Here is a 16,832-nt window from a genome sequence, read left to right as displayed (position 1 = left end):
TACCTCAACTGAGGGCCATTTTTCATAAACCGAGAGCTGTTTCCCTTTAAACGAGAGCCTTTTTTCCATAAAACAAGGTCCGTTTGCCATCCACCCACAGACATTTTTGTAGACTGACGGATGTTTTCCGTGGACAGACAGACGTTTTCCATAGATGAAGGACATTCCCTTAGCTGACAGACTTTTTCCATGAATGGACGGATGATTTCCATGAACTGACGGACATTTTCCTGAGATGTCGTCTAAAGTATAGTGTTGGAGCAGATTGGGTATACATACCTCAGTTAGCACAAAGCAAGAAAAAGGCAAGGTAAGGAGGCAGATTATACATAATGGAAAAGTATCTGTAAAATGAATGTAATATTGTTTTGTGGATGCTCTGCTACCAAGACAAAGCAATTACCCAAGGAAGAGAAAGATTTTGTCTGCATTTAAAAATGATGCAGTGATGTTATTCACTTGCTTATTAAATTGCCATGTTTAATTGTGTTTGAGGATTCATAAAATAAAAAAATGATGCTATGTTAATGTTTCAACACAGGGTGACCTTCAACGGAAATTCCCAAGAATTTGGGAAACAGCTCAACTCAAACAGTATTTTTTTCCCCCCAGTAAATTTCAGAATCTATAATAAGCCACAGAAAGCAGGTGTTGAAGGCTTAGCCCACAATAATAACCCTCAGTATATTTTAGCTCTGTACATGTCACCCCAGGGAAGTTTACACTAGCACATAAATCACCACAGAGAATGTTGCCAATTCTGTTGCTCCAAAATTAATTTTAAAAAATGTAAATCTGGCTGTAATTATGTCTTTATTGCACACAGACTGACACGCCTTTAGGATCTGGGGAAACGTCAGCACACAACAAACAATGCAAAGACTACCTAATCTACACACTCCATGGCACTCAGAAATACAGTATGGCGACCTCTGATGCTCTAAATGAGCATGCAGGTACCACATAGATATCCTAGTCTGTGGCTAACCGCTACATGAACTCCTGTCAACCTAATGACCATCAGTCTGTTGCTACAGGGTTTACTGATCTATCAAACTCTATCAAACAGGACGGAGAGACAGTTATGACACTAGCCAAGCAGAATGTGACTTTTTATTTTTCAAATTGTGCTTTTTGGACTTGAATAGCGACCAAGTGACATTTTCTTCCAAAACAAGGGAGCATAGCCTACGGTCTAGATGCATATTTTTATCAAAAGAAAATGTCGAGGCTTTTCTTTATCAGTTGATCAGAGATCAAAGCTCATAATTACTCCTTTCAGTCCCAGCCCAGTATGAAGTGGTTCCACCCAAATCCAGAGGCGTTTGGGCATTGGTCTGATTGGTTGAAAAGGTATGAGGTCGAGAGTGCCATATGGCACGCTTGGGATTTTACGGTACTCACTTGGATAGAGTAAGTTTTAATTAAAATCATATTGGCCTGTATGGCATATTGGCAGTGCAGATAGAAGCAAATATTCATATGCATTCTAACTGCAGTCCTTTGCTGCTTCACTGTAATACCCTAAGTTGGTTCTTAAGCATGGGGTGGCATGGTAACTAGAATAGAATAGAATACAGTAGAATATAGAACACAAATGTAATACACTTCTTTAGGATGAAATTCCACATATGCTGTGCCACGCCTGAATCACCACGCTTTCTGCGATACTCAGTCCAAATTCACATTCCCTGCTCCAGTGCTGCAGTTTCACAAGACTCCACTGGCTTCAGTGATCCCATGGATAAATGACACTCATTACTCCATGGCATACCCATTTCTGAATTTGACCAGTCAAAGCAGACTTTCCCATCCTGTCCTAATAATGGTACAAATGGACAGACAGCGTCTTTCTACAGTAACAGGAGCACCGCTTACTGCGCATTTAGCCAGTACAGTAAACTTTTAAAAAGTCTGATGAATTCACTACCATTTCAAAACAGGCGTGAAGCCCACTGTGAGAGCTATATTAGGAAATCATCAGGCGAACATTTACCCTGCTGCAGCTCACGGCTTCCTCCTGTCCCCCGAGGGGAAATGGTGTCATGATGTCAGGTGTCACCGAGGGCCTGCTTATAGCTCACCACCCAGGGGGACAGAGGCAGGCGTTTCTTACCAAATACGTAAAGGCACATCTAAATAATCTACGGTCTCCTAAGTAGGTCTCCTTTACAGAAGAAGTCTGTGTTGACTCTGTTCGCACATGACACGAGCATTCCGTGTAGAATAGGCGAGATGGGATGTCTGCTCCAATGCATACGTCCATGAAAGGGGCTACTTTAAGTGGCGTAGTTTGAGGTTTGAGTGCGGGGGCTACGCGGGGCACAACCCACAGGAATGTGGTCGCAGTTCACAACACGTGAAGCCAGAAGGCGAAGAGGTAGAAGAGACACTATCTGTAGAAGAGAAGAATGCATGCAGGCATAGGCTTGTGTGTCGGTCAGAGATAACTTTTGGGATTAAGGTTTCTGCCTCAAGTTTCTGGCATTCAAACAATATCTTATAGGAAATTCCTGATTAAAGGATTATGCTTCAACTACTGCAAAATAAACTGCAAAAGAAATACATTAATTATTTTTCATTTTTGCAATAGTTTGTGTGTTGCACAATTGTGTGTAATTGTATGCACAGATTCTTATTAAATGTCTAAAGCTGCAACAGTTTTTAATATGTTTTTTAAGTTATATATCGTATATACACTCTAGCCTACATTAATAATGCATTCCACATAACTGTACTAGGGTTTCCTCTTTTAATTAACATTTTTTTTAGGCTGACTCATTCATGGAATTTGAACCAGAAGTTGGAATGTGGTTGAGATAAAGCACCGCAAAAAAAGTATTCGTTCTGCAAAGAAGAGTGGGTGAAATACTCGCAAGGAAGCGTGTGGTTGAAAGGATTGCTGCTAAAGGTGGTGCAACCAATTATTGAGTTTAACGGTGCAATTACTTTTTCACAGGGGTGATTTTGATGTTTGATTACTTTTTTTGTGAAATAAAAATTTGTTTACTTCGGCTAATATTACATTTTGTCTAAAGATCTGAAACCATTCAGTTTTACAAATATGCAATAATAGAGGAAATCAGGAAAAGGGAAAATACTTATTCATGGCACTGATTATTTTGTTTAATAGTATTACTTCTAGTTGACATGAATAGGCTGTTTCAATATTGTTTCTTCTTGGTCGTTTCAAGACTGGCGCGTTAATGGCACCTGAAAAGGAATGGCCAGGAATGATAAGGCAGGACAGAGACCAGGAACATGATAGACATTTGAAACTCTTTTATTGCAGTTTTTGGGATCACCCCAAGATGGCACTGTGGATAATACAATGGGCACTTATACTGTCTTCAAGACAGACAGGAGCCATTCAGACAGACAGACATGCACACATACACACACATAGCTGCTGCCTGTTGATGAGTAACATAGACTGCATAGCTTAAATGCCATAGCAACTCGCACGCATTAAAAATACATTAAAATGTAAATGTAGACTCTCCAAAGTTGTAGTTCTCCAAAGAGAGAAACGTCTAATTGTTTTGTGATAATTGAATATGTGGAAGTGCGGCACCAGAATACAAAAGCTAGGTAAAGATGTTGCTACTGGTGTGAACTGGTGTGAACTGGTGAACCAGCTACCAGCTGTTTGAAAACCTAGCTTGAGCTGTTTTTTTCAACAGGAATGTTTGGACCTATAGTCTGCAGAAACGCTAACAGAACACAGGAACGAGGGAGGGTGGATCTTTTCTCATCACATATAAAGAATGATGACAGCAGAGTGTTCATACTCAACCAACAGAAGCTGGCAGTTGATAAAAGCACTTGCACCAGGTGCAAAACTCATTATTTTGACTCTTGGACAGCACCACTGTTGGTTCTGCTACAGTACACATACTACTCTCTGTCTGGACAGGCATTTTGTCACAAAATGCAGTGTTGCACAGCTTAGAAATTGCAAAGTAAGGTATGCTTTGACTTGGAATCTTACCACGGGTTAAAAACTTAAGATTTCGTTTTTTCTGGAGGATACTGAAACAACTTTGCCGCCACACCGCGTCACCTGCAGACCTGGGTCAAACGCATAATTGTTTTGGATTCAAATACCTTTCTACACTTTACTGAGCTTGTCTGGTGTATTGGAACTTACAAAATACTCTCAAGTGCAAACCCTGCCTTCTGGTCCTCTTTGTTGGCTCAAGTGCACCAGGCAAGATCAACCGAGCACAGTGAAGTATTTGAATCGAAACCAATTATGTATTTGACCCAGGTTTGGTCACCTGCTGATTGGAGGTGTTTGTGTTGGTGCAGAGAACCAGTCCCCTTTCTGAGCCTACTATACATATCTCCAGAGCTGTATTGTGCATTCTCAGCACAGTACTGAGTACCGCTTGCATGACATGGGTTTATAGTAAGAGCTGCTGTAAGATCCAGCTATGCCAGTTTAACCATCTTGAAAATTGAGCTGGTCAAGCTGGTCACAAGCCTGTCTTGCTGGTTTTGAGCTGATCAACCAGCTAGGGCTTGTAGCTTGTCTGAGCTGCTGGTAGCTGGTCAACCAGCTACCAGCAGTTTCAAAATATAGCTTGAGCAGTTTCTTTCAGCAGGGATGTCACTCAAGAATGCTGACCTGGTCTTGGGCCCAGAATAGGTTTGCAGCTCATTTGAATAAAAGCATGCATTAAAGTCTCTGCGGGAATGTTCAAACACAATTCTAACCACAGAATAACCACGGTGTAACGGGATCATAATGCAAGCCATGCATTGCATCTCTTCTGCGTATTAACCTTGGCTGGCAAGTAAGAACAGGTTATAATAATGCCCATTTACAGCAAGAGGCCATTTTGAGAGCGGGAGAATTAAGAAAAATTCTTGGTTCTCTGAACTCAGATAACCTTGAGGATCCGAACACATTCGCTGTCAGAAATCGTGGGAGATGTGCCAAAACATTACACTTCCTTTTTACACTGCCCCTCCTTTTTCCATCAACCTTCTCATTCTGTGCGATGACAGAGAAAATTCCTTTTCGCTCCCTTTCTCCTTTCACGCCTTTACTCTATGAGAGGATGAGTGCAGTGCACATCCGTTTGATGAGTAAGTTTTCTGGGATGTTTTTTGAATGTTCAAAATTATCACTCAGTGTTATAGATTTGTTCCGTCAGTATTAGAATATTCATCAAACACATTCTAATCAAGTATTTGTGATCTCACAATTTAACCCATTGAAGAACCTTTTTTTTCTTTCTTTTTTTCTTTTTTCTAATTCGGTGTTCTAGAACTCCATTGCTTTCAATTACCAGTCGTGATTGTTACATCAGCATTAGAATGTTCAGTTAAGAATATTCTAACCACCTATGTGTGATCTTGTATATTATAGGGTAAAAGAGTCAATGGGACAATAGCTTGGGTACCTTTTTGGCTATTAGTCATGGATCCTGGATCAGAGTAATACAATGTACAAGCTGAATAGATTGGGACTGGGGTTGTAGGCAGGCAAGCTGATCTTACATCTGTCCTCCCTCTCTCCGACCGCCTCTCCTAGGAGCTCAGACCCTTGAACCAGTCGATCACGGGCTGGAACCACTTCTCCAGGGTGGACCTGGTGTCCTCCGCGGTCTTCTCCACCTTCTCGCGGAGGTCCTTGGTCTTGGCCTTCAGCACCTCGCCCATGGAGTCCATCTTCTCCTTGGCCCGGTCGCGCAGCTTGCGGCAGAAGGGCTCCATGCGGTCCTTCGCTTCCTTCATCTTCTCCTGTGCCTTCGTCGCCAGGTCCTCAAAGTAACTGGACACGGAGCTGTCGGGAGAGGGGGATCAGGGTGAGCCTGTGATTTTAACACACCGCTGTTGTCCCTGGTCTGAAAACATATTTAGCCAGCGTTTTGCAAAATTGGCGCAGCAACGAACTGGTAGCAGTGAGCCGAAGCAAAGCAGTCGAGATGAGGACTGGCCGTTAAAAGAAAGGACTGACCATTAAAAGGATGCTGGAGTGTGAAACACTAACAGACTGCAGCCAGCACCGATGGCTATCCGACAGGCAATCTCTTGCTAGCTCTCTTGCTGGGATGATGTTGTCCAAGTGCAAGAAAGGGGCTCACATTAAATATTTGTATTTAGACTGTACATATCAATGTGCAATTCTGATAAATTAAAATTCAAGGATTCTCAGCATATGAAAGGAACATTAAAAATGGCATTTAATCTCAGCCTGCAGCCTCCTGGCTAACGTACATGACTGGGACGATAAGTGAAGTGCAGTCACAATAAGATCTGTGCAGCTGTTGGGCCCCTTCAGCAAGGCCCGTAACCCCACACTGCTCCAGGTGGGATTGTCCCCTGCTTAGTCTAATCAACCGTAATTCACTTAGGATAAGAGCATCTACCAAATAACTGCAGTGTTTCTCTCCGGCCCTTCCCGCCTCAGCTCGGTACTCCACCAATCTCCCTCTCCCCACCCAGGGACCTCCACACCACCCAGGGACCTCCACACCACCCAGGGACCTCCTCACTACCCACGGACCTCCACACTGCCCAGGCCCCGGGCACTCACTTCTGCATTTGCTCCATGTCCTTGGTGAATCGCCTCTTCAGTCTGCGGCCGAACAGGTCGAGCTTGTAGCTGGTCTCTTGGCCGTCGTCCTGCATCAGGGTCTTGACCTCTTCGACATAATCTTTGGCACGGTTGCTGGCTCCCGCCAAGTCGTCCTTCAGCTTGGAGAACAGGCGCTTCATGTCCTCGCGGAGCTTGTCGGCCATGTCCTGAACCAGAGGCCCCAGCCTCTTCTCCAGGTCCTCTTTGACCTCCTTCAGGTCCTCCATGGCGCCTTGGACCATGTTCCTGGCCAGGGTGGAGGGGGATTAAGGATTAAGATTTTTTGATGCTAGAGTAGTAATTAGGGCTCTGCACATGCTTTTACAGTGTACTAATGTGTCAACATTTTAGAAAGATTGTTTTATTGTTATTATTACTACATACAGTAGGTGGAAGTGTCAGCTTTGGGGGAGACACCTAGTCTCATATAGTCAAACGTGAAGTCTCACAAGCACACTAGCTAGTTTACCAATTAAGTTGAAAATATTGGGAATATCTCCCCTCAAACCTACGTATATGTATGTTTGTACAATACTACTTCTTAGTATTATATTTATTATTATTGGTGAATCTCTCCATCCCTGTGTGACGCTATAACCAATTCAGCAGTGCCTTTTGGAACAGGCACGGTCAGTATTCAGCAGCAGACCGCATGCACACATCAACGCCATCGTCACAGTCGGGACGCTGAGTATTTCCATGCTTCAGATGAACTTACTTGACCTCCTCTCCCACATCGGGGGATGGTGAGGGCGTGGGCGCGGGTGTGGGCGCGGGCGTGGTTCGCCGGCCGTAAAGATAGTCCCAGAGTTTGTCCACGCCCTCGTCCCACTTCTCCTCCAGGTCAGCCTGGATGGACTCTGGGGCTCCGCCCTCAGTCTCAGACTCTGAGGCTGTGGGAGGAAACAATGGGGCACAGGGGGGTGAGCGCGTGTGGTTTTAGAGGAAAGAAGACCACGTCGTGTTTTTACAGCCAGTAAAAGACCTAGACAACTGCTGTTATTCTTAACTGTTATCATTGTTACTCTTAACATATTATTCATTTCATTTCTCTCCCAATGAATGTCATATTATTCATTGGGAGAGAGAGAGAGAGAGAGAGAGAGAGGGAGGGAGGGAGCATGGTAGTTTACCTGAAATGACAGCCAGAAGTAGGATCGCTGCTATAACTCTCATGGTTGGCCAAAACAGACAATACACCAATACACCTGCATAAAGCACAATGCACCAGGCATTATTGCAAATACGCACTTTGTTCGGTATTTATTAGACTTGTTCTTTTCACTTATTGGTATCCTGTTGATGTAGCCTATCCACTTAGAGGTTTGATGCGTCGTGTGTTCAGAGATGTTCTTCTGCATACCACTGTTGTAACGCCTGGTTATTTGCATTAGTGTCACCTTCCTGTCAGCTTTGACCAGTCCGGCCATTCTCCTCTGACCTCTCTCATTAACAAGGCGGTTTTGCCCACAGAACTGCTGCTCATTGGATGTTTCATGTTCTTTGCTCCATTCTCTGCAAATTATAGCAACTGTTGCGTGTGAAAATCCCAGGAGATCAGCAGTTTTTGAGATACTCAAACCACCCTGTCTGGCACCAAAAATAATTACATGATCAAAATCACTTAGATCACATTTCTTCCCCATTCTGATGGTAGATTTGAACATTAACTGAAGCTCCGGGCCCGTATCTGCATGATTTTATGCATTGCACTGCTGCTACACTTTGGCTGATTAGATACTCGCTTGAATAAATTCAACAATGGCAAATTGATAAATATACTCCAACCGGGCAATAAATAAATACATAAAAGTTTATTATATCTTTATAATTGCAGGTTGAGACTTGTAAGCGATTGAGACAAGGATACACTTTTGAGTAATTATTAGTGTGAGAAATAACAACCGCACAATCAAAATATGAAGGCTAGTATATTCACAAACAGCATTGTATTTCGGTTTACAGAAACTACATGCTTCAAAAATCATCATAAAAAGTGCAAAGGGTATTTCAATTATTTAATCTAAAACAGGCAGGCGGGAAGAAACATATGTAAGTTATATAATCAAGGGGGAAAAATAATATAATGAATCACCCGTCACTTACCTGTAATGCCTAAACTGCTTGCGTATTCAGCAAATTGTGACAGTGCACGTGAATGGGATGTTTTATACTGCGACGCTACTCTTGGAGTGGGTGTGAAACCCTGTTTCCGTTTGATAGGTATCACAACGAAACGCTCAACTGTTCCAAGTTCTCTGCGCAAACTTGTTTTATAATTTAATTATTATACACTGAGCCACATTAGGCTACAACACACATTATGCATAGCAACAGGAACGCCGTTGCGTGAGGGGAACAATTAATGACATTTAGAATGGCCGTATCCTACATTTCTGTAAATAATCGCTTCAGAAATATTTTTTTTATTGTCATCTAGGTTCTAAAATAGCATGTTGCTGTAGAGACAAGCCGTAGAGACAAACATATTGTTTAAATGTCTCTACACAGCACTATCTGTTCGGTCAGAATAGAAGATTACAGATGTTTTCCACAGATTTCTTCCACTGAGTTGATTGGGTGATGGGTGATTAAATGAAAATGAAAAAAAAAATGTATGAATGTTTTTTAAAATCATTTAATGTAGAACATGTATGCAATCATTTGGAAAATGATTATGTGTCATATCCTAGGATATGGAATAGGATAACCAAAAAAAAAAATTGCAACTCGGTGTTGCTGCAATCAAATCCGAGTTGTAAAAGCTGAACCAGTCAAGTTAAGACTAAGCACTATCTCCGGGGTAAGGGAGTGCTTTAAAGATGTAGTTAGGTCATGTCATAGTGAGGGCTGTCTGCTTTATAATTCCGTGGAGGGTAAAATGAGGAGAAGAGGAAGAAGAAGAAGAAGAAGAAAGTGCCAATTGTACCCAGTGGCAGCCCAGAGTATTACAGCACCTCTAACAAGGAGGCAAATCACCTGGACGTCAGCTCTGTGTCAACTCTCAAATTCGGGTCGTAGATTTTACGTAATTATCTTTTTTTTAGGTTCCAGGATAACATAATACTGTGAGAAAGAATTCGGTGCCACCACTCAAAGCGAATCAGTTTCATGTTACATGGATATAGCCTTGGGCGCTGTCATTCCCGATAGAAGGGAATGGAGGGAATACTGATGTACTGTATGTCTGTAATCCCGCGCAAATGGTTAATTCCAATCTAGTATGTGAAATGTCAGGTACTGATCGCAGAGGCACGCTGACCGTATTCTTATAGCTCGCATGGATCGTTAGAAGAGACGGGTTTCGAGGTTTGTTCTGTGCGCGTAGTTAAGTGTGTGTGTAACGGTCAATGGTTTTGTATAGCAGGTGAGGCAAGTCTTATAGTAGTTCTCAGTGTCTAGGTTGCTCAAGGGCCCAACAGCTGTGCGGTTCATATCTTGGCTACACTGGGGCTTGAACCACCAACCTTCCAGGTCCCGGTGAGGTCCCTTAGCCACTAGGCTACAGGCTGCCCCCAAATAAGATGGGCAAGTGCGTCTAATCAAGGCCTCCCAGGGCATTTAAGGCTTGATGACCAGTATGAAGTTGAAGGTTCCTGTTCTGCAAACTAGTTTTGTGTCTCAGCAACCTTCCCGTTGGGTGGTGTGACATTGAATTAAATATGACTTTTCTCGAGTAAACTGTCTGTTGACTTTGGTGAGTTCCTGCATTGTCCTGACTTTGATTCCACTGAGAGAAGCTGGGACTTAACAGAAGACAGTAAACCCCATATTCATTCCTGCAAACCTTTTCAAATACAGAATATATTGCCAGAACTTATTTGGATGATTAAATAAATAGATAGAAATACATTTAAATATATTTTGCAATATCTCCGAAAGCAGCAATCATTTGTATAACCACCCATATATTGGGAAGTTTTGCAATATCTTTTTCATCTTGATAATATATTGCAATGCATTCCTCTTCTGTGAGGAAACTACCGATTCTGCTTCATCTGCTCTTTGTGACGCTAATAACCACTAACCACCACACAATACATAATTTAAAGTAATTAGCTGTGTACACTATAGTGTTGTGCATTACCATAGACAAGGGGAACTTTATTAACTAACTCAGTGAAGTTAGCTAGAAAAGAGACCAAGAAGCACTAACTTACAATGCACTGTGCCTGCATGTCACACATCACTGTACATTCCACTGCTGCAGAAGACTATCTCTGATAAACTGTAGCTTGAAGAACAAGAATGCAATACTGTAACTACCACAACATCCTGTCTGAGAGGTAGAAGAAATCATAGGAACGCTATTGCAAGTACTTATAGTATAAGGGAAAACAAATATGAGAATATTAGTCTATTAATCAGTTTGAATGAGATGCTTTTAGCAGTTGACGCATGAGCTTACCTGAACCCACAAGATGCCTCCCGTGTCAGCGTAATCAGGAACTACAGCTGTAAGGGCAAAACTATCTATGCTCTTAGCCTTTTTTGTAAATAAAATATCCAAATTATTTAAAGTTGTGCAAACATTATTTTCTAAATAACGTCATTTCATTAGAAAAAAAGAAATCCTACTGGACTCTCGGAAAGCTGTGTGTTGCCAACTGATACAGGAATGAGTTTGGACTTGTTCTTATGAACAAGAGCAGAAGAATGTTTTAATAAAAGACCACCATATCTCTAGAAGCTACATGACAACTCTCAACTTGCCTCCGCTGATGGCTGTGTATGCCGGAATGAATTGGGTCCTGCAAGTACATTACATTACCTTAAAGGCATTTGGCAGACACTTTCAACAAGGTCCAGTGCATTCCTATAACCAGGGATAATCGAGGGAATACAGTTCCAAGTGCTAGGAATGAACTTGGACCTTGTAAATTAATCTGATGAGACAAACAAATGAATAGAAATAACTTCACAATAAAATAATTATGAACAATTGACATAACCACAATAAACAGCTTACATTGTCAGTTAGAAATTACAAGTATCAAACTGATGAATTTATTAAAAACTTTATGCAAGCACATTTTTGAACATCTCTCATATGCTATTGTAATTTTTGGAATGCTGCCAAAAATCTGAGTTTTTAATTTTTTGCACAATGGTTTACTTTTGGGATAAATGTTATAAAGAGTAGATAAACTGGTGCAAAATTGCAAAATGGCAGTGAAATATCACACAGATGCTAATTTCCTTGAGAGGTTCTGTCGGAAGGAAAATCAGTATCAGTACCATTGCCTTAAAATGGATGCAGCCCAAAATATTTAATTAAAGATAATTTGGGAGAAAATGTGGTCTGGTGGTAAGAAGGCATAACATAATCCAGTTCTTGCCCATTTAGAGAACCTTTGAGAAAGATAACCTGATGCAGAGCTGCTTGTAAGCACTCCTCTGCCAGATGCACACAATTATGTATCGTGGGGACTACTGATGGATATGTGCGTGCGTATGCTTTGGAATGAAATGTCAGTGGGCCTGTCCAAACACGGTGAATTAAAAACATTTATACAAATAGAGGACTGTTGAGAAGTTGATTTAAGTTTTTCTTGATCACATTTTTTCTAAAAGTTGGAGGGAGTTTACTGGAAATCAAGTTATTTTCCACCAAGCATTTTTTTTTTCTGTTATACTTTTGTCATTATTATTCAATAAAATCCAATTTTTCGAAGACCTTCTCACAATTATCCATCTTTGATTCTGATACCTCACTCTACCCAGTTCAGTCCTGAATTAGCACTACGAAAAAATGAATGCTTACATACAATATATATTCACAGCGTTGTATTGTTGCCACATTTTCAGTTAGAAATCGATCTCAGATTCTTGTTGAATCTTGAGCATTGATATACTACAAAGCTTGTTGACATTTCTTCACCTGCCTCCTAACAGAGTATCGCCATAATGTGTTGTTAGGAAAGTACAATGAGACACAGAGAAAGAACGCTCAGCACTCTCTTAGACAGCAAAGTTCTTTGTAAGGTTCTCCCAGAACGAAGCCGCCTGGGACTTCAGGTCCTGACCGAAGGACTCCATCTTGGTTCGCAGTTCCTCGCCGTACGCAGCCAGGTCCTGCTGTAGTTTCTGCGAAGACTGGGTCAGCTGGCTCTGGAAGCTTTCCACCAGGGGAACCACCCCACTCTTGAACTCCTGCAGGTGCTTGTCCACCCTGTCCGAGAGCTGCGTGGTGTGGGGGTCCAGCTGGGACTGCATGACCTTCACGCTCTGCTCCAGGCTCCCCTTCAGCGCCTCGCTCTTCTGGAGCAGGGTGGCCTTCACCGTTTCGGGCTCCAGGGCATCTATGTAGGTGTCGATATCTCGCTTCAGGTGCTCCATCTGCTGCTGAATGTTGGTCCTCAGCTCCTCGGCGTAGGGCTCCAGCTGGACCCGCACTTTGTTCATGTCTTTCTCCAGAGAGGCCTTCAGCTGCTCGGCCTCCTTGGCAAGCTTGGTCAGAAGCTCGTCGGTCAGAGGGGTAACCTTGCGCATCGTTTCACTGTATTCAATGGTGCTGTCCGAGCCCTCTGTGATCTGAGTACTGTGGTGGAGACAGAGGGAGGTTAATACAGAGAGCAGGGAACAGGAAGCTAGGTTTTAATGTCTGTAAAGGCCTGTTCATAGTCCAGTGACAGAGCGTTGATGCGACCAACGACGTCCAATTGGTTTACTCTAGATGACTTGGGTGTGTTTATACTGTTTTGCTAAGGACAACAACCAAACTGAATGAACTGGCCTTTAATATATGTGTGTGTGTGTGTGTGTGTGTGTGTCTCCCCTGAAAAAGGCCTTACTTGATTTCCTTGCCCAGTTCAGACTCCTTAATCAGCTTCAGAGTGTCTTCTGTGATGCGCGTGACCTCGGACACATAGTCCCAGAACGTGTCGGTCATCAGCTCCAGAGGCGTCTTTCCCTCTGCCGTGAACAGAATGCTGCCATGGCAAGCTGGACAGGCACAGCCGGACAGTTAGAGAACTCTCGTGGCTATCCAGGAACGCTAACGCTAGCTGAATAATATTGCAGGCCGAAATGTAAAAAATTAAAAAATGCTAACAATACATACAATGAGCAACAGTCTATGGGCAAACATGACTGGACTAAAGTTAAAGGTACAATAGGTAAGATGTTTGTGTTAAAACGTTGTTACAAGACCATTGTAAGTCCCTTCCTACATTACATTATATTATTGGCATTTGGCAATCTTATCCAGAGCGACATGCAGTTGATTAGACTAAGCAGGAGACAATCCTCCGCTGGACCAATGCAGGGTCAAGGGCCTTGGTCAAGGGCCTTGGTCAAGGGCCTTGCTCAAGGGACCAAAAACTATGCAGATCTTATTGTGGCTACACTGGGATTAGAATCACCGACCCTGTGTGTCCCAGTCGTTTCCCTTAACCACCACGCTACAGGCCGCCACTATACCATACAATCACTATAAAAACTATCACTATAAAAGGCTTATAGTCCTTAAATTCGGGTTTCAAAATATACATTTGACATCCCGACACCAAAAAATGTTATAACTGTACAATAATTCAAGCTCATTGGTTCTAATTGCCACAACCAATGGCGTTTCAATGTCAATGTGTTTACAGAGAAGGGGGAGGGATAAACAGTGTTTGAAGGTGTTTGTTGTTGCTATTCCTCTCTTGACCATTAGAGGTCCAAAATTACCTATTGTACCTTTAGCCAAAACCTCCTTTCAAAATATATATTTTTTATTATATGAAATTTTATATATATTTTTTAATGCAACAGTGTAAGGGGTCCTCATTGATAGAAGTAAAACACCTTTTTTATTATTGGAATAGTTATTATTGGGTAGTTATTTATGTAAATATTTTATGTGTGATAGGCATCACTAGAGAAATCTGAAATCTGTTTCAGTTTGAGTTTCTCCAGACAAAACTAACATATAATTATTTCATTTTATAGTATTTTGACAAAAGTTGTAAACATTCGGCACTGAAAGCATTATAAGGCCAATTTTTGTAAGTGGTAGTCTTTCTAATCATTTCACTGTAGCTTTAATCCTGCTGGTCATAGTATGTTTTGTTTTGTGTACCTATTCCTTGACACTTCCATTTAGGCTTACTAGAAAAGTACAAAAACTTACTACATAACAGTTTAAGCCATAACATGAAAATGAGGGATAGCAAAAAAAATGTTTTTTTTTTACAATTACAGTTAGAAACATTCAGGTCCAGTAATGATAATTGTCATTAAAATAGAACAAGGTTTACTCACCACTGAATATTGTTAGAGCAAGTACCACAAACACCTTCATGGCTGAAATTCAAACCCTGTTTTGCTGGGGGATTAAGGGAAGACAGATTAGATGTTTATAAATACATGTTTATATAGCAGGAACGGCCACATTATGTTTTATTTTAAAGGGGAAATTATTGATGTTTAGTTTAACATTAATAAATATTTTAAAATATAATATTAAACCAGGGTTTCCAAATTAAAATAATATACACAAGCTTGCATTTAGTACTATCCTGGCCCATTCTTTCTATATAACATATAACATGTGCATAATTAATGGTACATGTATTGTTATGATGGAAAAAAAACTAGAATTATGTTTATTAAGCATTTACTATGGCAGCAAGTCATAAAATAAAAAAAGTATAAAAAACGTTTTTCAATTCAGCAGTTGCAAGTGTAACTTACCCGTTTCAGTGATTCCGTACCATGTCCGTCCTTCTCGATGTGAACAGGATTATATAGAGGGCTCTATAACAAAGAATACAAAGTCCAGGGGTGAGTATTCCACATACAACCCACATGCCTTCTTACACAATATCTTTGTTGTTAGGACATTTTGCACTGGTTATTGAGCCAGAATAGCCTGGCACAATAGCAGTCCACCCAATTTACTTTTTTTTTTTTAATGGTTTCATCAAAACAGCACCAAATATAAAAGAAAGATTGCTTTTTGATCAAGATGATAATTTTTTTAAATGTCTTGTTTCTCCATTATGGACGAATTTCAGAAATGGGTGTTATTACTCTAGAAAAATCTGTTTCTGATAAGATAAAGTTCAAGGTATGTCAATTGTGCAGGGTTGAAGTTCTTATCGCCCAAATGACTCACCCAGTTATAGAAAGAGAATATTGCACATTGCTAATGATAAGCACAACACAAGCTATGCACTGACTTTGTACAGAAAACACCATGGTAAATAGTAATGGATTTAATTTATTACATAACACGAATTGAAACAAAAAAGTTTTATAAACCTTTCTACCAAATAATATGTATTTTGCCTGATAAAGGGGGGTGTTGGTCCAACTGCCTAACACAATACTGACACGAGTACATGTCAGTTCTTGCATACCAAGCATATTGCCTGCTTTTACACGCAGGACTATGAGTTTTTGCTACATAGTCAAAATGACCTCAAAGTAAGACTTACATTGTTTCGATTTACTTTAACTATTATGTACTTCTTACATTTGGCATCCCAAGAAGAAATATTGGAGGTAGAAAAATCCAGAAAGGGGATCTGCTTGAAGAGGTTATTGTGTGTAATCCAAACACTCTTATGTGTGAGAGTTTAAAATGTTTCACTCCAAATATATAGCTAAAATATAGGAAGGCTGTTCTGCGATTGATTTATTGGATGCTTTTCATATCAGAAAGACTTGGCTGCTGTGATGCAATGACATCATTGATCTGTGAAGAATGAAGAGCTACTTATTGGACGACATTACAAAGATTTAATTCTTCCATTTGGTGCAGTGGGTAGCACTGTCGCCTCACAGCAAGGAGGTCCTGGGTTCGAATCCCCGTTGGCTGGGGCCTCTCTGTGCAGAGTTTGCATGTTCTCCCCGTGTCTGCGTGGGTTTCCTCCGGGTACTCCGGTTTCCTCCCACAGTCCAAAGACATGCAGGTTAGGCTGATTGGAGAGTCTAAATTGCCCGTAGGTATGAGTGTCTGAGTGAATGGTGTGTGTGCCCTGCGATGGACTGATGACCTGTCCAGGGTGTATTCCTGCCTTTTGCTGGGATAGGCTCCAGCCCCCCTGCGACCCTGTTCAGGATAAGTAGGTTCAGATAATGGATGGATGGATGGATAATTCTTCCATTTTGCCACATGCTCTAGCTGAAATCATGTTGACCTATGTATATATTTATATACACCGGCAAATATTTAGAACAATGCAAAAAGTAACACATACAGTGTCACTTTAAGAGATTAATGACTTATGTTTTTACTTTCAAAGTAGCTGTA

At 41.3% G+C, this 16,832-nt stretch overlaps 2 protein-coding genes across 3 annotated transcripts; both read right to left on the bottom strand.

The window, feature by feature from the left end:
* Window positions 1-3,267: 3,267 nt before the first annotated feature.
* On the bottom strand, window positions 3,268-11,280 carry LOC133137468 (apolipoprotein Eb-like). Of its 2 annotated transcripts, none has more exons than XM_061255768.1 (5): window positions 10,998-11,280; window positions 7,723-7,797; window positions 7,308-7,482; window positions 6,548-6,835; window positions 3,268-5,794 (listed from the first exon to the last, which is right to left on the bottom strand). In XM_061255768.1, the coding sequence occupies exons 2-5, from the start codon at window positions 7,763-7,765 to the stop codon at window positions 5,539-5,541; spliced, it is 762 nt and encodes a 253-aa protein (XP_061111752.1). In that variant the 5' UTR covers window positions 7,766-7,797; window positions 10,998-11,280; the 3' UTR covers window positions 3,268-5,538. The 2 variants fall into 2 exon arrangements, with proteins under 2 accessions (XP_061111752.1, XP_061111753.1); XM_061255769.1 differs by lacking the exon at window positions 10,998-11,280 and adding an exon at window positions 8,696-8,737.
* A 522-nt stretch (window positions 11,281-11,802) lies between these two features.
* Window positions 11,803-15,305, bottom strand: LOC133136149 (apolipoprotein A-IV-like). Its single transcript, XM_061253401.1, has 4 exons — window positions 15,269-15,305; window positions 14,837-14,900; window positions 13,384-13,534; window positions 11,803-13,130 (listed from the first exon to the last, which is right to left on the bottom strand). Exons 2-4 carry the CDS (start codon window positions 14,874-14,876, stop codon window positions 12,551-12,553), a joined length of 771 nt encoding a protein of 256 aa, XP_061109385.1. The 5' UTR covers window positions 14,877-14,900; window positions 15,269-15,305; the 3' UTR covers window positions 11,803-12,550.
* Window positions 15,306-16,832: the final 1,527 nt, after the last annotated feature.

This window comes from Conger conger, chromosome 9 (assembly GCF_963514075.1).
Source record: "Conger conger chromosome 9, fConCon1.1, whole genome shotgun sequence".
NCBI lineage: Eukaryota > Metazoa > Chordata > Actinopteri > Anguilliformes > Congridae > Conger > Conger conger.
Note: the sequence above shows the minus strand (reverse complement) of the source record. Positions and strands in the feature narration are given on the sequence as shown.

What these genes read in the sequence shown, in the direction of transcription:
- LOC133136149 (XM_061253401.1), bottom strand. Translation starts at nt 14,876, where the DNA reads ATGAAGGTGTTTGTGGTACTTGCTCTAACAATATTCAGTG. An exon ending in TGCTCTAACAATATTCAGTG is followed by an intron (nt 13,535 to 14,836) that starts GTGAGTAAACCT and finishes GTGCCTGTCCAG; the next exon opens with CTTGCCATGGCAGCATTCTG. An exon ending in GAACTGGGCAAGGAAATCAA is followed by an intron (nt 13,131 to 13,383) that starts GTAAGGCCTTTT and finishes TCTCCACCACAG; the next exon opens with TACTCAGATCACAGAGGGCT.
- LOC133137468 (XM_061255768.1), bottom strand. Translation starts at nt 7,765, where the DNA reads ATGAGAGTTATAGCAGCGATCCTACTTCTGGCTGTCATTTCAG. An exon ending in GATGTGGGAGAGGAGGTCAA is followed by an intron (nt 6,836 to 7,307) that starts GTAAGTTCATCT and finishes CACCCTGGCCAG; the next exon opens with GAACATGGTCCAAGGCGCCA. An exon ending in GACATGGAGCAAATGCAGAA is followed by an intron (nt 5,795 to 6,547) that starts GTGAGTGCCCGG and finishes CTCTCCCGACAG; the next exon opens with CTCCGTGTCCAGTTACTTTG.